The 20,375-nt window shown below is 36.9% G+C and overlaps 1 protein-coding gene across 1 annotated transcript in view; it reads left to right on the plus strand.

Moving 5' to 3' along the window:
• FAM117B (family with sequence similarity 117 member B) overlaps positions 1–20,375 on the plus strand; it is a 68,032-nt gene that overhangs the window by 34,810 nt on the left and 12,847 nt on the right. The window contains exons 2-4 of the mRNA XM_052636040.1: positions 2,201–2,352; positions 9,432–9,524; positions 10,510–10,623. Coding sequence (XP_052492000.1) covers positions 2,201–2,352; positions 9,432–9,524; positions 10,510–10,623 — 359 coding nt within the window. The remainder of the gene's footprint in view (positions 1–2,200; positions 2,353–9,431; positions 9,525–10,509; positions 10,624–20,375) is intronic.

The raw sequence follows: 20,375 nt of genomic DNA on the forward strand, positions 1-20,375 counted from the left end.
ATGAAGGGAGTTCAAAAGAAATGTTTAGTGTTTTTATGTGTGACCATGTATAATTTTTCTATTCTCCATTGTGTTATGGAAAATCAGTCTTAGAAAGTCTAGTTGAAAAGTCAGTGCTTGGATAATATAAAATCTTGATGATGAAATCAGACCTATTTGATTAATACACTGAACAGTGATGGAAGCAATGTTGTAGTTAAGGAAGAGAAGTGCCAGACAGCTTTTAACAATTGGATTTTAATGAATATACTCCAGTTTACATAGTCTGTGTCCCTTTTTTGTGGCCAAGAACAATAGTTTTGTGACCATCCCGGTAGAGATTCATTTTTTAGTTAAAGGAAAAATCATGTACATGTATATTTATTGCTTTTCACTTGTTATAGGTGAGTACATGCTTCCTTGAACTTATGGATATGTACTGTATTTATTTTGTGTTTAACTATAAAAGGAAGACACTGCAGAGATATGGTTAGCATTTGCAACATTTAGGCATTGTTTTAGTGAAATAATTGTGCCATTTTGAAAACAAATGTATCTGAGGCATATCTTGTGAAGCAACTTTTATGATTATCAACAACACAGCTGATAAAACTATTATCATGGTGGAATTGAATCTCTTATTATTTGGGTCACATAACCAACAACTGAACTTTTATACTTGTAACTATATAAGACCCTTGTCAAGAAATAATGTGATATGATTAGAAGAGAGGCATCCTAAAATGTTTTCATATATGGCCTTAAGAAAAACAAGGTATTTGTTATATAGAGAGAACTAGAATGGTAGCATTATAATATAATCTACTCATGCCTATGTTCATGTTTCATATTTTTAAATCCTTTAATTTAAAAATTTTTGTAATATAATTAGCTAAGCGTATTACTTTCCCCTTCAAAAAAAAAAGAAATAGAGTATTTTTTCCGTATCGCTCTAACTTCCCATTACCTCTAGTTTCTTTTCTTTTTTTTATAGTTTTTATTTTTGGCGTATATCTAAATACATATCCTGTATCTTGAAATGGAAGATATATTTGCATAGATGTCTTCAAGTATAGCTCCTATAGGCTGGTTAGTTTGGTTTCTTGAAGTCTATTTATTATAACAAAACTCAGTAAGACATGTGCCTGACAGAGCTGATTAAAGTGAAATTTTACCTGTAACTTTATCTTAGCTGCCTGATTTCCTTTTGAGTGAGTATGGGTGGTGTAATAATAAGTGATATTTACCTATTACACCTACTTAATCTTAAACCCAAGGTGAGCATTTTAAAAATGGGTAGATAAGGATGGTGGGCTTTCTTATTATGCCTTTTTATCTCTTAGGACACATTAAGCTCGTAAATCCTCTCATGGATAATATGGATACATTTGTCTTATTTTCTGTTTTTTTTGTAGAGATTAATTGTAGTTGTAAAAAATACAGAGATCTTTTGTACGTTTAGCCTATTTTCCCCAGTTTTAACATTTTTGTAGGATTACATAGGATTTTGACGTTGTACAAACCACTGCTCTTACTCAGATTTCTTCCGTTTTTACTTGTACTTGTGTGTATGTGTTTTAAATTCTCTACTGCTTAATCTCCTTTGTATGTTTGTACATCCCCACTACAGTCAAGATGCTGAATAGTTTCCTGTCACCAAAGGGTCCTGCATATTGCCCTTTTGTAACACCTGCTTCTCTCCTGCCACTTCACTTTCCCTCTTCCTATCTGCTAGTGGATCCCTGGCAACCATTAATCTTTCTTCCATTTCTAACATTTTGTCATGTCAAAAATGTACAAATGAAGTCATAAGTAGCCATTTGAGAGTGACTGTTTTTACTTAATATGTCTGGAAATGAAATGAAGTTGCTTCAGTCGTGATCAACTAACTCTTTGTGACCCTGTGGACTGTAGCCTGCCAGGCTCTTCTGTCCACAGGATTTTCCAGGCAGGAGTACTGGAGTGGGTTGCCATTTCCTTCTCCAAGGGATTTTCTCGACCCAGGGATTGAACCTGGGTCTCCCGCATTGCAGGCAGACTCTTTATCTTCTCAGCCACCAGGAATCCCTTAATGTGAGAGCCATCCAAGTTTGTGTGAATCAATAGCTTATTCCTCTTTGTCACTCACATTTTATATTTAAGTTAGAGAAACTCTACCTAGTTTCTGCTTTGTTTCCTTCCTAAGCTATTTTTTAAATAAATGTATCTGTCTTAAATCTAGGGGACAAAACGAGACCACCTTCCTCCAGCCCCTCTAGCATCATCCGCCGTACCTCCTCCCTGGATACACTCGCTGCTCCGTACCTAGCAGGGCACTGGCCTCGTGATGGTCATGGGCAAGCTGCTCCTTGCATGAGGGACAAGGCCACACAGGTAGGTTTATTACAGTTCTTATCTTGAAGTGTTTCACTCTGAAACCATTTCTCATAATATTGTTTATTCTACTCTGCTCTCAAATTCTTAAAACTAGTATGTATTAGCATTATCTGGGAAGCTTATCAAAAATGCAGATCCCCAGGCTTGACCTTGAATGTTCTCCAGTAGGTTTTGGTTGAGTCTTAAGAATGTGCATTTGAAACAGTTCTCAAAGGAATTCTGATATGTGCAGTAATTTATGGACATGTTTTCTCTCACTTTTTTATAGTTTAGAACATCACAGTAAATTTAATTTATGGAATTTATGGACTTAAAAATTTGTTACAGTAAAGGTTACTTTTTCATCCCACCTTATATTTTTGTGCCAAAAATCTTCATGTTTTGGGAAATGGGGATTATTTTATATTGCTGATAGAATCTATAAATGTAGATATCCTGACAAAGGGACTCTGGAAACAAAGTTTTGTACTTTTAGATTTATAAAAAGTTTTAATTAAAGGGATCTTAAAGGATCATTTGATCTAACTCCTAGTTTTACGGGTGAGGAAACTAAAGTCCAAGATCATAAAGCCAGTTGTTGACTGTGTCTTAGTTGGGTGTAGTTTCTGTTGCAACAACTTAACTATAATTATAATTTAATTTAATCTTTGTATAATCATTTAATGTTTCTCATAGTCATTAGATGGCAAGCCCATGAAGGCAGGAACTGTGTCTGGCTTGCCCATTTTTATATTTTCATCCCCAGAAATTAGTACTATACTTGATGGAATAAGCACTCCAGGAATATTTGCAATGGATTGAATGAGCAGAACAGTTAAAGCGCTATGGCTAGTGAAGAATGAAAATCATTTTAAAGAGTTAAAAGATCCTTGATACTGATTGTTGAAAATCAGCTAAGGTACATCTTGATTTAGACTTTAAATTTATGTCACTTGATGGTTGCTTGATCTCAGCACTTTATGAGAGAGCGTCCTTTTATAGGACCAAGTAAATACACTTTGCAATGGTTTTTGAATTTACATATTGGTTTCCAGAATTCCATTAGTTTGTTTTCTGTTTTCTGTTCTGATACTCTTAAAACCGAGTCCCACTATTAGGGTAGATACTTAGGTTCGAAATTACCTCAAGGGTTATACTCCAGTTGCAACTACAGAAATGAAAGTGCAGAGTCTGTATTCTGCATTGAGTCTTGTACTCATCCAAAGTAATGAGTCTTTTAAGAAATTGTGACTCTTTAAGCCAGAGAGTTCTGCGGTGGTGGTTTGGTGGTTTAGTCGCTAAGTTGTGTCTGACTCATTGCGACCCCATGGACTATAGCCTGCCAGGCTTCTCTGTCCATGGGATTCTCCAGGCAAGAATACTGGAGTGGGCTGCCATTTCCTTCTTCAGGGGATCTTCCCAACCCCGGAATCGAACCCAGTCTCCGGAATTACAGGCAGATTCTTTACCAGTTGAGCTATGAGGGAAGCCCTCTGCATTTATTCTAAATCTGTAACTTTACTGAGATTAGGGCATGGTCGTATAGAAAATGAGTAAAAATTCTTTTCCCATTTAGGTTATTACAGAATATTGAGCAGCATTTCCTGTCCTATACAGTAGAATTTGAAAAGGAATAGAAGCCCATATATGTATAACTGAATCACTTTGCTGTATACCTGAATCTGACACCTTATTAATCAACTGTGCACCAATATAAAATTAAAAAAGGAAAATGAATACGGTCTCTACTTGATTTAGCTTCATCTGGATGTGATGTTTAAATTAGTGTGAGTGTATTTCCTTCAATATTTCTGCAACCCTCTTTATTTCCTCTGCAGTTTCAGATTCAGTGGGTTCAGATATTTTGCCTTACCAGTAAGAATATATGGTTTTATAAATCGTTGGGAGCCCCTTGTTCTGTGGAAGTTCAGTAAGTCTCTTCAGCGAGTTGCTGTGATCTAGCTCTAGCTACCACTTGACTGATGTTCCTGTCGTTTGTTTTGTTTGTAATGCTTTCCCTGGATAGTTTACACACTAATGCTCACAGCAGCTGCCCCTAATCCCCTAGAATCTTGCCTGCCTACTTTTCCTGTCTTTCCAGGTTTGGATTAGGTGCCTTTCTTAGGGGACCTCAGTCATCATGAAAGGTTGTTGAATCACAACGCCGGGATTCTTGGCCCCCGGAGAAGAATTCAATCTGGGGCCAGAGACGAGGCTTGATCGCTCAGAGCTTTTGTGTAATAAAGTTTTATTAAAGTATAAAGGAGATAGAGAAAGCTTCTAACATAGGCATCAGAAGGGGGTAGAAAGAGTACCCGCTTGTTAGTGTTAGCAATGAAGTTATATACTCTCCAGTAAATCCAAAGAAGGTCTGGATGTTGTAAAGACCTCACCAGACCTACTCCCATAATTTACATTTTAAGATAACAGAATTAGCCAGAAGGTTTAATCCAGAGACTGTCCTCAGGCAGAATACATTGTTGTTATATAATCCTTGTAAAGAGCAGGTCTACTCCCATAATTTACAGAATTAGCCATAAGGTTTAATCCAGAGACTGCCCTCAGGCAGAATACATTGTTGTTATATAATCCTTGTAAAGAGCAGGTCTACTTCCATAATTTACAGAATTAGCCATAAGGTTTAATCCAGAGACTGCCCTCAGGCAGAATACATTGTTGTTCTATAATCCTAAGGAATGTAGAGAAGGAAAAAAGTTTGTCCTTTCTTCCTCCTTGAGAATTCCAGACCCCTCTCTCCTTGGGGACCCCTAGACTTCTTATCAACCTTCCTAGGAAATGACTTTCTCAGTCACATCCTATCCAAATTGGCTGTTTATCCTTTCTCTCCTAGAAAAAACTCTTTGAGCATAAAAACTGTATTTTCTCTCTAACTCCAACACCTAGTGTAGGACCTGATATGTTAGAAGATACATATTGCTTTCCAGTATACAATGCAAAATTGAACAAAGTTGAAACATACTTAATTAAAACTCCATTTTACTTTGTATTAATTCTTGAGTGTCTTATAATAAAGGCTTGGCTGCTTAGTTGAACAAAGAAAGCAATTATCTTTTGAATTAGGAGGTTAAGTAAAATTAACAACTTTTGCTGAATATTTTTTCCTGCCTGAACATCTTATCACTGAAATTAACAACGCTGTCTTTTGCTCTTTATGCTTATTTTTATTTGTTTTGCTAATTAATACTCATTTACTTTGTTCTTAAATCTATAAGAACCTTCTATATTCCTTTGCTTTTCCTTGAAATTTTATACTTATATTGAATATCTTTAGTAATTTGTCTAATTTTTAAAAGCTTTTTGTTTGGAAAAGTCTCAAATTTATAGAAAAATCACAAGAATTAAGATTGAGCACCCGGGTACTCCTATATTTACCAATAAACATTTTTGCATATTTTGTGTTCTTTAATATATAATTGTTATTATCACTGATGTTATTATTTGCTCTTTGTAATTTACAGACATTGTGACTCTTCTCAAATACCTCAGAAAATATATACGAACACAGACTTTAAAAATTTAATTATCAAATTCAGAAGATTTAGCGTTGATGCAATTCTATTCTTTATTATGTAGATACATAGACACATTTTTTTTTTGGTTTGTTTCCCCAGTTATGTTCTCTGTAGCAGTTTCTTCCTTAAGCTAGGATCCAGTGAAGGAGCACAAGTCAACGTTTAAATGTCATATTTCTTTAGAATTCTTTAATTTGGAACAGTTCCTCAACTTTTGTCATTTGTGACATTGATATTTTCTATGGGTGCAATGTGGTATTTTGTTGAATCTTCTCAACCTGGGTTTATCCATTTTTTAAACGATTCAGTAATAACATTTTTTACAGAAATACTGTAGTTGACCTATGTTCTTTGTGCATGTGCATCAAGAAGTGCCCAATGTCAGTAATGCTGTTTCACCCGCCGGATACCCTTTGTAACTGTACCTGCATAGGCTGTGGGGAAATATTTGAGACTATATCCCATTCCCCAACAGACTTTCACCCATTGTTTTTTAGCATTTGTTGATGATTCTTGCTTAAATCAACAATTATTGTAGAAGTTCCAAATGATGACTTTTTAACTCTTGTCATTCTTCCTGCCTTTGTTTGTTGGTCTAATACTTTTTGATAGAAATGGTTCTTTATGAAATTGTCCAAAATGGATTTAAAATGTCAATTGATATGACTTAAGATTTTCTTTCCCCCTCTTTAACTTTTTACTAAGAGAATGTTCAACATACAAAAAAACGGGAAGGACATTCTAACTGTCATTAGATTCAGCAATTTTAAACATAGCCATGTTTGTTTTACCAACCTTTGTGCTTTTATGTGTGTATTTGCTGTACTTTCTCAACGTGTGTTGCAGATTTCACAACATTTTATCCCTAAATCTTTCACCATATATCTTCTTGTATAATCACAGTGCCATTAGCTCACCTAGGAAAATGAATAATTATAAAATATCATGTCACATCCAGTTCATGTTAAATTTACACAAGATTTCTTTCTTTTTTATCAGGATCCATTTGGAGATTCAAGCATTTTACTTAGTTTCTCTTAGTTCCTTTTAATTTAGAACAGTTCATTTTCATTCTCATACTTTCAGTTTTAATAACATTGTTACTTTATGTTATTTTATGAATGACATATTTGTAAAGGAAATACTTTATCCTTTTTGAATTAGGAAGTAACTGTAGAATATGTCTCTGCACCAGTGAATATCCTGTTCCTTAGTAACTTTTCACCTAATGTTTTAGTGTCCATTGATAATCCTTGCCTAAAGGTGATTTTTTTTTCCTTAAACACAAGATAGCATATTCTATACATTATTCTGCAATTTTGTTTTCACTTAAAGGCATCGTTTTATCCATATAGAAAAATTTCCCCTGGTGTTAAAAGTTTTTTTACATCATATTATGTAAAGAGGTATTATTTTGAATAGGCTATACATTTTTCATATAGTACAGAATTTGAGAGACATCTTCCCCTGAGGCAGCCACTGATACCAGTTTCTTTTGTTACCATGTATACTCTACATGTGTATATATTCTTTCTAGCAGTCCTATCTATAAAGGTAGTTGCTGTACATACTGTACTGAGCCTTGATTTTTTCATTTAACAGTAGCTCATGGAAATTATTTTGTATAAGTATATTTTATAAAGATTTCCTTATTCATTTTTATAGCTGCGTATTATTCTGTTGTAAAGATAAGCCATAATTTATTTGGCCAATCCTCTGTTTGGTTATGGTGGTGATTATAGTCGCTAAGGTGGTTAAAGTCCCTGATGCTGGGAAGGATTGATAGCATAAGGACAAGAGAGCATCAGAGGACGAGATGGCTGAATGGCATCACTGCTGCAATGGACATGAACTTGGGCAAACTCTGGGAGGTGGTGAGGGACAGGCAGGCTTGGCGTGCTGCATTCCATGGGGTTGCAAAGAGTCGGACACGACTAGGTGACTAAACAACAATAGTCACTAAGTCTTGTTCGACTTTTTCAACCCCATGGACTGCAGCCTGCCAGGCTCCTCTGTTCATGGGATTTCCCAGTCAAGAATACTGGAGTGGGTGGCCTTTCCCTTGTTCAGAGGATCTTCCCAACCCAGGGTTTGAACATCTCCTGTATTACAGCCAGAATCTTTACTGCTGAGCCACCAGGGAAGCCCAGTCTTCTATTAACATTTTTCTAATCTCTTGCTTGCACAAATGGTGCTGTAGGGAATAATATATGTCATTTTGTGCATAGAGGCATAAATTTGTAGATCTGTGATATAAAGTACCAAAAGGTCATTGTGTCAAACGGTATGTACATTTGTAACTTTGACAGCAATTGCCATATCACCTTCACTAGACTGTACCAATTTTACATTACACCAGCAATGGACGAGAGTGTATGTAATCAAATTGCCTAGTCTTAGTGACCTTAACTTGCATTTCTCTTATTATGGGGTGAGGCTGAGCAGTATTTTCATGTGCTGAGAATGAGTTTTCCCCCTGATACAGTGTTTTTAAGTTCTGGATTTTGTGTAACCACTAAGAATGTAACATTTTTGAAGCTGTACTCTGCAGTTATTTAAACCAAGAAAAGACATAATTTAGAGATTTAGATGATAAACTCTGGAATTTTAGGTTTATATCTTTGGCTTCACCACTTCCTGGCTGTGAGACCCCAGGCAACTTCCCTAACCTCTCATTGTCACAACTTCTTTATCTACAGACCTTGAAGAACTTTGTGTATGTTAAATCAGATAGCACAATGATGACCTTTCATTTACTTTCATAAAGCACAGTACCTAGCACATAATAAGATCACAGGAATGTTGGCTATTATCAGTATGCATTTGTTCAGTAAATGGGATGCTTATAATTATATAAAAATAGTAATTTTTATTAGTAATAGAAATGAAAAATAGGCTAAAGTATTGCAGTTAGGTAACTGGTGCTGAAGAATTATGGGTAAGTTGTGTTCTTTTAAATATTTTGTAATACCTGATTTTTCTGTAATAGGCATGTATTTTGTAATAGAAAAATATGGTATCCTTTTTTTAGAAAGGAAAAATGTTTTCAGGTTTATTGAGATATAACTGACATATAACACTGTAAAGTTTAAGCTGTACAGCACAATGACGTGACATGTGTAGCAAAGTGATCACCATAGAAACATCCATTACTTCATAGTTGCCAGAAAAGTCATTTTTCCTTGTGATGAGATCGTCTAGGATCCACTCTCTTAGCAACTTTCTAATACACCATACAGCAAGTGTTAACTATAGCCATTGTGTTCTATATTATATCCTCAGTACTTATTTATCTTGTAACCGGGAGTTTCTATATTTTGACCACCTTCATCCAATTCCCCCTCTGTTAACCACAAATCTGATCTCTTTTTCTATGGGCTTTTTTCTTTTTTTTTAGATTCCATGTGTGAGATCATACAGTATTTTTTTATGTTTGTCTGTCTGACTTATTTCATTTAGCATGATGCCCTCAAGGTCAATCCATGTTGTTGCAAATATGGCATTCACTATTGTTAAATGATTAACTATTTTATTAAAACCTCTTTCTTCTCTTTCCCATTATAGACAGAGAGTGCATGGGCTGAAGAATACTCTGAAAAGAAGAAAGGGTCTCACAAACGTTCAGCATCGTGGGGCAGCACAGATCAGCTTAAGGAGGTCAGAAAAATGGTTCTAAGGAAGTGGGTGTGAAAATTTGATCCCTTGGTTGACTAGTTCCCAGAGGCTGTGACCTGCAGAGATTTGTCAGTTCCATTATTTTTAATTTCTTTCTTGTTTTTTTGGTGGTGGTTTTGTTTACTTGAGAAATAACACCAGGAAAACAGAAAGATTTGAATAGGGAAATATACATGTAACTTACCTGATTGTGTTTATTTTTTTAATGAGACTCCATAGCTGTTAATATAATTAAATATCAAATGTATGAGATTGTAGTGATACAACAAATTCACTGCTATTATTTCTATATACAATGGTAAGTATTTTTGACATTTAGTAACCCAGTGTAACCAAGTTGATTATGGCCCTATGTTATGATTACTTTTTTTGTGCCTATAATTAGCACATTTGTGTTTTAAATATAATGTAGCATAGAACAGAAAAATTCAGTCAAGGAATTATATTATTAATATTAATATAATTAATAATCAGATATTAATCAAAATTACATTTGTTATTTAAAGATTGTATCTAAATGCATTTCATGGCTGGAATTGATTTTTAAATAATACTGTTTACTTTTTTGGAGCTGTTGAAGGTAAGGTATTTGATAAAGAAATCTAATTCTGAATAAAATGTGACTCACTATAAGGAAAATCAGAGAATAATTATCATTGCTTTTGAACTGTGAAAGCTATAAGGTATAATTGCTAAAAGCTTCATTTGTTTAATACTTTTGGGAAGCTTAAAGGTGCAGAACAGTGTTGGAACATAATTTTTTCTTTGAAAGAAACATATACATTTATACATATATAGATATGTGTATATATACATATAAATTTTTTAAAGTAAACTCAGATATTTGTGGTATGGTTTAAAAACTCAAAAGATATAATAGGGTTGAGTTTTATTGGTTATTATTAAGCAAGGATATGTTTTATGTGATGTGGAAGACACTCTGACGTACTTATTTTCCCCTTTTCAGATTGCAAAATTACGTCAGCAATTGCAGAGAAGTAAACACAGCAGTCGGCATCATCGAGATAAAGAAAGACAGTCTCCATTCCATGGCAACCACGCAGCTATTAACCAGAGTCAGGTAGGAGCACAAGACACCACAAGATCCAGACAAGGGATATGTTGTTTTCCTGGCATTATGTTATTGCATAGGTAAATGTTTATGATAAAGATGTTCAAAAGCATGTTTGAAACAGTGATTAAATACTGAATCACAGCCTTCATTTAAATAAAAAACACAACGCTAAGTTGACAAAAATGATATTTTCCTTTAACGATATGACTTCTAAGAGAGATAGCTGCTTACATATTCTGATTTTTGTCTTTGTCAGTTTGGTGTATTGGAGGCAGAATAATACAGATGAGCATTGGCTGTGGAACTAGAGCCTGGATAAGTAACCTGTTCAAAGTCTCAGTTTCCTCATGTGACAACAGAGGATGATAATGATACCTGGCGCATGAAGTCTTTTAGTAGAAAAGGTCTTTAACTGCTTTGATTTCTTAATTGAACCCTATTAACTGCTCTTGATTGCTCACCCAGGGAGCATTTCTCTTCATACTGAATTGAAATTGGATGATATCCCTTGGCAAAGAGAGAGCAAGAAAAACTTTGCCTGTTCCTTTTTTAGGTTGATAGCTTCTGATGATTGTTAAGTATATGTGGATTGTTTTCAAGAGAAAGTATGGGTGAAGGTATATATTTTTTTCAAGCTAACTAATTATGTCTTAAAACAGTGATAGATGGGTCAAACTTGATTTTACAGATTTATAGTTTGATTGCAGTTTGGCTTCCAGTAACTTTTTTCCATATATAAGGCATTTTAATTATAAAATATGAATATACATTGATGCGCTTAAAAGCCTAAACAAACTGCATTTATATTTGGAGAAATGGAAAATGCAAAACTGACCAAGTAAGAAGTGAAAAATTTGAATAGACTATTGGAATACTAAATATTCCACTCACTCACAAAAGGCCACAGACCCACCTGGTTTTACAGGTGAGTTTGCCAACCTTCTGCTCCCTCTAATTCATCCATAAGTAATTTAGATGTATTTCTAAGAGATAAATCCAGTTCTTATTTCCTATTCATATTTTTATTCCAAGTAGAATAGAAGTTAAGACTGAGTTTTATTGAATTTTAATTATGGATTTTAGCAGTTTATAACTTTCTGAAGTGGTTTTTTTAAAAGTTGTATTTAAATTAACAATTACAATGGTAAAATTATGCAAAATTTTTTTCCCCTGCAAGTTGAACTTGCTTAATAAAGACTATTGAAGTTCACGTGAACTTCATTTTTGTCTAAATGAAGGTGCCTCTTTGTGGAGAAGGTGAGGACTAGAAAATAACTTGAAAAATAAATTCACGTGGCTTGACTTTTGTACACTTGACACATCAATCATCTTGACTACTTGACTTGCTTTATTGAGTGTTAAAGCCAGTCAGAGATCAAGCACATGTGTATTATGATAGCTATGGCAGTAGTATTCAGAGTTAATTGAGACTTTAAGACTGTGAACATGAAAATATTACTCAGGTCATGATTGTGGCTTTGTTTAGTGGATTCTCTCTGTAAAGGAGGAAGTACCACTTTGAGACATGTGTGCTTTGAGGCCATTCCTCCATTCATGCAACATTTATCAAATATCTGCCATATGACTGGTATTGTAGTACTCATTAGGGGATGCAGTGATAAATGAAATGTTGGGGCTTTCCCCCCACCAAATCTCAGATAATAAGTAAACAGTTAATTTTTATACAGTATAATGAGTATGTCGATCAAGAAGTGTTCAGAGTATTGTAGAAGGAGCATTTATCCTTGAATTGACAGTGAGCTGTCTAGAAAGACTTCTATGGAAAGTGGTGTCTAAGTGATCCATGAAGGATAGGTAGAATTCAGCTAGTCTTTGGGCTTCCCTTGTGGCTCAGCTGGTAAAGAATCTGCCTGCAATGCAGGAGACCTGGGTTTGATCCCTGGGTTGGGAAGATTCCCCTGGAAAAGAGAAAGGCTACCCACTACAGTATTCTGGCCTAGAGAATTCCATGGACTATATAGACCATAGGATCGCAAAGAGTCAGACAGGACTAGAGATTTTCACTTTCACTTTCTGGACGCAGAAGAAATCATGGCTCTAGGGATAGGTGATAGTAAGAGGTTAGGTTAGCCAGAGCTGAAAGTCTTCATGTCTCAGTTGTTAAGAAATTTGGACTTTGTCGTTGAAGCACCTGAGAGCTATTTTCTACAATGCAGGGTGTTGACAGGTGGTCAGATATGCATTTTGACATGATCATTATGAGTTCAGAGTAGAGAATGAATTTGGTACAGGACAAGATTAGGATAGGGGCAGGAAGATCTATAAATAGATTTATAATCCATGTAAGAAATGATGGTGACCTAAAGTAAGGTAGAAGCTATGGAACTGGAGAGAATGGACAAACCTGAGTGATACTTAGAAAGCAATAATTAATACTTGAACTCTAGTAAGTATTTCGGAGAAGGCAGTAGCAACCCACTCCAGTACTCTTGCCTGGAGGGTCCCATGGGCGGAGGAGCCTGGTGGGCTGCAGTCCATGGGGTCGCACAGAGTCGGACATGACTGAAGCGACTTAGCAGCAGCAGCAGTAAGTACTTACAATATGGGAACACTGTACTCAGCTTTGGTATATTTAAGCATTTAATCCTCATCTTTGAGATGGAGATTGTTACTATTCCAATTTACAGGCAAAGAATTAGGACTCAGAGAGTTCATGTATCTTGTTCAAGGTCATATGAGACAGAGCTGGGATTCTAAATGAAGAATTTTGACTTCAGAGTCTGAGTCTTTAAACTTTTTTAGCTTATGGTTGATGATATGGGAATGATGGACATATAGGAGTAAAAGGGCCAATTCTAGCCTTTAAACATGATTTAAGAAATATATCCACCTAGCTCACACCATGTACAAAAGTAACTGAAAATGGATCAAAGACCTCAATATAAGAGCTAAAACTAAAAACTCTTAGATAACAACATAGGCATAAATGTGATGTTGGATTAGGCAATGGTTTGTTAGATATGACACCAAAAACACAAGCAACAGTAGAAGAAGTATAAAAATTGGACTTTATCATAATTAAAAGCTTCAGTGCTTCAGAGATAAACTACAAAATAGGCAAAAATTTATACAAATCATATGAAACACTTGTATTTGAAATATGTGAAGAGCTCTTGAAACTCAATAATAAAAAGACAAGCAGTCCAATTTAAAAACGGACAAAGGATCTAAATAGAGAGTTCTCCAAGGAAGATATGCAAATAGCCAATAGGTATATGAAAAAGATATTTATCATTATTTGTCTATAGGGAAATGAATACAAATTCCAGTGAGATACTACTTCATACCCACTAGAACAGCTAAAACTAAAAAGACAAATAGCAGGTTTTAGAAAGAATGTGGAGAAATCAGAACCCTTATATATTGCCAATAGGAATGTAAAATCCTGTCAGCACTGTATAAGCTGATAGGAATGTAAAACAGCCTCATAGTTCCTCAAAAGGCTAAATAAACATAGAGTTACTGTATGACCCAGCGTGTCTTCTCCAAATTATGTACTAAAAAGACAGTTGAAAACATATGTTCATGTAAAAACTTGAACACAGATGTTCATAGCAGCATGGCTCAGAGTAGCCCAGAATTGGAAACAACTTAATTGTCCTTCAACCAATGAATGGATAAATAAAATGTAGTATATATCCATACAGTGGAACATTCAGTTCAGTTCAGTTGCTCAGTCGTGTCTGACTCTCTGCGACCCCAAGAATCGCAGCACACCAGGTCTCTCTATCCATCACCAACTCCCAGAGTCTATCCAGAGCCATGTCCATTGAGTTGGTGATGCCACCAACCATCTCATCCTGTTGTCCCTTTCTCCTCCTGCCCTCAATCCTTGCCAGCATCAGGGTCTTTTCAAATGAGTCAGCTCTTCGCATGAGGTGGCCAAAGTACTGGAGGTTCAGCTTCAACATCAGTCCTTTCAATGAACACCCAGGACTGATCGCCCTTAGGATGGACTGGTTGGATCTCCTTGCAGTCCAAGGGACTCTCAAGAGTCTTCTCCAACACCACGGTTCAAAAGCGTCAATTCTTTGGCGCTCAGCTTTGTTTATAGTCCAACTCTCACATCCGTACATGACCACTGGAAAAACCATAGCCTTGACTAGACGGACCTTTGTTGGCAAAGTAATGTCTCTGCTTTTTAAAAATATGCTGTCATAACTTTGCTTCTAAAGAGTAAGTGTCTTTTAATTTCATAGCTGCAGTCACCATCTGCAGTGATTTTGGAGCCCCCCAAAATAAAGTCAGCCACTATTTCCACTGTTTCTCCATCTATTTGCCATGAAGTGATGGGACCGGATGCCGTGATCTTAGTTTTGTGAATGTTCAGCTTTAAGCCAACTTTTTGACTCTCCTCTTTCACTTTCATCAAGAGGCTCTTTAATTCTTCTTCACTTTCTGCCGTAAGGGTGGTGTCATCTGCATATCTGAGGTTATTGATATTTCTCTCAGCAATCTTGATTCCAGCTTGTGCTTCATCCAGCCCAGTATTTCTTGATGTATTCTGTATATAAGTTAAATAAGCAGGGTAACTATATACAGCCTTGACACACTCCTTTTCCTATTTGGAGCCAGTCTGTTGTTCCATGTCCAGTTCTAACTGTTGCTTCCTGACCTGCATATAGGTTTCTCAAGAGGCAGGTCAGGTGGTCTGGTATTCCCATCTCCTTCAGAATTTTCCACAGTTTGTTGTGATCCACACAGTCAAAGGCTTTGGCATAGTCAATAAAGCAGAAATAGATGTTTTTATGGAACTCTCTTGCTTTTTTGATGATCCAGTGGATGTTGGCAATTTGATCTCTGGTTCCTCTGCCTTGTCTAAAACCAGCTTAAACATCAGGAAGTTCACGGTTCACGTATTGCTGAAGCCTAGCTTGGAGAATTTTGAGCATTACTTTACTAGCATGTGAGATGAGTGCAATTGTGCAGTAGTTTGAGCATTCTTTGGCATGGCCTTTCTTTGGGATTGGAATGAAAACTGACCTTTTCCAGTCCTGTGGCCACTGCTGAGTTTTCCAAATTTGCTGGCATATTGAGTGCAGCACTTTCACAGCATCATCTTTCAGGATTTGAAATAGCTCAACTGGAATTCCATCACCTCCACTAGGTTTTTTGTAGTGATGCTTCCTAAGGCCCAGTTGACTTCATATTCCAGGATGTCTGGCTCTAGGTGAATGTGAGTTATCACACCATCGTGATTATTTGGGTTGTGAAGATCTTTTTTGTACAGTTCTTCTGTATATTCTTGCTACCTCTTCTTAATATCTTCTGCTTCTGTTAGGTCCATACCATTTCTGTCCTTTATTGAGCCCGTATTACTCGGTCACAAAAAAGGAATGGAATACTGATACATACTACCATTCAGGTGAACCTTGGAAACATTATGCTAAGTGAAGGAAGCCAGACACAAAGGAACACATGATTTCCCTCATATGAAATGTCCAGGAGAAGTAAACCCATAGAGACAGATTGTAGACTGGTGATTGCTTAAAGGTAAGAAAGTTGAGAGAAGATGGAGAATGACTGCTAATGTGTGAGGGACTTTTTTTGTTGTTTGATTCTAAGATTAATTGTGATAATAGTGGTACAATTCTGTTCAATTAATAGTGTACTGCTGCTGCTGCTAAGTCACGTCAGTCGTGTCCGACTCTGTGTGACCCCATAGACGGCGGCCCACCAGGCTCCCATCCCTGGGATTCTCCAGGCAAGCATACTGGAGTGGGTTGCCATTTCCCTCTCCAGTGCATGAAAGTGAAAAGTGAAAGTGAAGTCGCTCAGTCCTGTCCAACTCTCCGCGACCCCATGGTCTGCAGCCTACCAGGCTCCTCCGTCCATGGGCAAGAGTACTGGAGTGGGTTGCCATTGTACAGTAGTGTTCAATTAATAGTGTACAATTCTGTTCATAAGCAGAAGTTGTACACTTGAAATGAGTGAGTTGTATGATACTGTGAATTATTTTTCAATAAAGTTCTACCAAAAAATGTGTACTAACCAACATAAAAATGAATAGATAAAATGCAAATGTAATTGTCTGGAAATAATAGATTAGATGCTAACAAAGAACCCACAAGTAACCCAGGAGGTCTTATAACTGTAGAAGATGAGCACAGGTGCTCTGAGTTCAGATTGTTTAGCGTAAGATCTGAGTCATGCTGCTTGCTAGCTGTTAGAAGTTCCTTGGGTTCTCTGCATTATATTACCTGTTTGTTGTGTTGTTCTGAGGATTAAATGGTGCGTGTGTGTTAGTCACTTAGTTGTGTTCGACTCTCTATGTTCCCATGAACTGTAGCTCTCCAGGCTCCTCTGTACATGGAATTCTCCAGGCAAGAGTACTGGTACAGTTAGCCATTCCTTTCTCCAAAGAGTCTTCCCAACCCAGGGATTGAACCTGGGTCTCCTGCATTGCAGGCAGATTCTTTACCATCTGAGCCACCAGGGAAACCCACTAAATGGTATTCAGTTCAGTCCAGTCGCTCAGTTGTGTCCGACTCTTTGTAACTCCATGGGCTGCAGCATGCCAGGCCTCCCTGTCCATCACCAACTCCCAGAGTCTGCTCAAACTCATGTCCATCAAGTTGGTGATGCCATCCAACCATCTCATCCTCTGTTGGCCCCTTCTCTTCCTGCATTTGGCCTTTCTCAGCATCAGGGTCTTTTCAGTTCTGCACATCAGGTGGCCAAACTATTGGAGCTTCAGCTTCAGCATCAGTCCTTTGAATGAATATTCAGGACTAATTTCCTTTACAATTGACTGGTTTGATCTTGCAGTCCAAGGGACTCTCGAAAGAGTCTTCACCAACACCACAGTTCAAAAGCATCAATTCTTCGGTGCTGAGCTTTCTTTATAGTATGCTGCTGCAGCTAAATCGCTTCAGTCGTGTCCGACTCTGTGCGACCCCATAGACGGCAGCCCACCAGGCTCCCCCGTCCCTGGGATTCTCCAGGCAAGAACACGGGAGTGGGTTGCCATTTCCTTCTCCAATGCATGAAAGTGAAAAGTGAAAGTGACGTCGCTCAGTCGTATCTGACTCTTTGCGACCCCATGGACTGCAGCCCACCAGTCTCCTACGTCCATGGGATTTTCCAGGCAAGAGTACTGGAGTGGGGTGCCATTGCCTTCTCCTCTTTATGGTATAGAGTATTACAAAACAGTTAATGTAATTCTTGGCACAGAATAACTGCTCAATAAATCTTAGGTTGCCTCCAGTTGGATTTTTCTTTAGGCTTCTCTGCCAATTCATAGTTAACTTATTTTCTAAAACTTTAATTGTCATAAAAATATTTACATGCTTATTATAAGAAACTTTAGAAACTAAAGTCAATAGAAAAATTATATCTATACTGTACATTTTAAAATTATATGTTATGTCAATTATCTCAATAAAACTGGAAGAAAAACTAAAAAGAAGAAATATTAGACCTCAGTCAAGCTGTTACTTTTTTAAAAAAATCAAATAGGAAAAAAAAATCATCCAGAGTTTCACTCTCTAAAGATAGCTATTCCTTAAATTCTTTCTTTTTCCTTTTTCATTCCTTGCGGAGAGCATACCATGTATTAGACTATGTATTTTAAAATTTTTATTTAGTGTGGAAAAATGTTTGTTATTCAGAGGGCTTCAGAAACATTTTTAATGTTCCAGATTCTGTAGAGCAGTTCTCTGACTTTTTTGGTCATTTAGTTGGGTCCAGTTACTGTGTGCTTAAAGCTTTTTTCTACATTATACTTTTCTAGGGGTAGGAAAATAACTTTCCTTATTTGGTTAATAAGTTTAAATATCTGGAGGCTCTTTGACTTTCCTCTTCGTAGGCTCTCCAAGTTATTACAGTTTTTTTGTTTGTTTGTTTGGAGTTCATGATATGTAGATGATTATTTTTGGAGGGGAGTTCCAGGTTTTATCTTTCCCTCTTTACACAAAACAAAACAGAAGAAATGATATAGGATTAAAACCACAAAAGTAGTTAATTGATGGAACACATGCATAAAAAGCCAGATAGGAAGACAAGCTTATTTATAATGAGGGACCCAGTGCTCTGTGACTACCTAGAAGGATGGGAGGTGGGGGGCGGGGGGCAGGTTCAAGAGGGAGATGATATTTGTATGCCTATGGCTGATTCATGTTGATGGATGGCAGAAACCAGCCCAATGTTGTAGAGCAGGTATTCTCCAATTGGAGATCCCTGGTGGCTCAGAGGTTAAAGCGTCTGCCTGGAATGCAGGAGAACCGGGTTTGATCCCTGAGTCGGGAAGATCCCCTGGAGAAGGAAATGGCAACCACTCCAGTACTCTTGCCTGGAGAATTCCATGGAGGGAGGAGCCCTGTAGGCTACAGTCCATGGGGTCGCAAAGAGTCGGACACGACTGAGCAACTTCACTTCACTTATTCTCCAGAAAGAAAAAAGGAGACATATGTAAATGACAGTAGTTTGTAGTTTTTACAAAAGACATTAAAAAAGAAAAGTCAAATAAATACATGTTACTGTTTGTAGCACACTGTTTACATCAATATTAAAGGGGAGAAAACACTGATCAAGGGACAGATAAACCACATGGTCCAGGTCTTTAGGAAGTTTATTGGGAAATTCCTTTAGCATCCCTTAATGATCAAGGACAGTATTGTTCTGATAATGGATAGTATGTAACCACTGGCTAACATGAGATCTTTTTCTTGGGCTTACAATGGATTTTTTACAGATAGAAAAGAATTCTGACATACTTTTGAGTGATTCTTTCCCTGGAAATTCAGGAGGGGGAACTGTTTATTATGAAGAATAACTGCTGCCAAGTTTCTTAGGAGAGAGAAACTTTTCACGTGTCATTGGTTTCCAAAATTGACAAAACTCTTGGATACTTAAGATATCATTTTTAAGGAGTATATCAAGAAATACTCTCATTAGAAGATGTGGCCAAGAATTCCAGTCAGTTCTGGTGAGGTGGATGAACCTAGAACCTGTTATATGGAGTGAAGTAAGTCAGAAAGAATAAAATATCATATATTAACACATATGTGTGGAATATGTGAAAAATGGTACTGATGAACCTATTTGCAGTGCACGAATAGAGACGCAGACATAGGGAACAGACTTGTGGACACTGCAGGGGAAGGAGAGGGACGGACGGACTGAGACAGCAGCATTGACCCATTAACATTATCGTATGTAAAACAGATAGCTGATGGGAATTTGCTGTATGATGCAGGGAGCTCAGCCTGGTGCTCTGTGACTACTTAGAGTGGTGGGAGGTGGGAGGGAGGTTCAAGAAGGGGGGACATACGTATACTGGTGGTTAATTCATGTTTGTGTATGACAGAAACCAACACGACATTTTGTAAAACAATTATCCTCCAGTTAACAATAAAAAAAATTTTTTTCAAAAAGATGTAGCTAACACATTTCAGAGTTGTTTGATGATTAGAGTCAGATGTCAGGAACAGAAGAGCTGGAGATGTAGTATAAACTAATTTAAGAGTGGAAATTTTAAAATCATGCAGGTGTTTCTAGCTGTGATAGGCTCAAACAAGAAAGCCCTCCCATAGGATTTTCTTATTGCTTCATCTGGGCTGGGCACACGATAGTTTTGTAATAGCTTAGGAGGGTTTGAGAGCAAAGGGATCATGAGAAAGAAAAGGTTGGGGGGAAACCTATTTTCATCTGAGAAGTGAGAGAAGCATTGCACTTTAAAGAGAAAATTGCTTCTTGGCACTGGAATCTTTGTGTGCCTGTCCAGGACATGATTGCTG

Source organism: Budorcas taxicolor, chromosome 2 (assembly GCF_023091745.1).
Source record: "Budorcas taxicolor isolate Tak-1 chromosome 2, Takin1.1, whole genome shotgun sequence".
In the NCBI taxonomy this organism is placed as follows: domain Eukaryota; kingdom Metazoa; phylum Chordata; class Mammalia; order Artiodactyla; family Bovidae; genus Budorcas; species Budorcas taxicolor.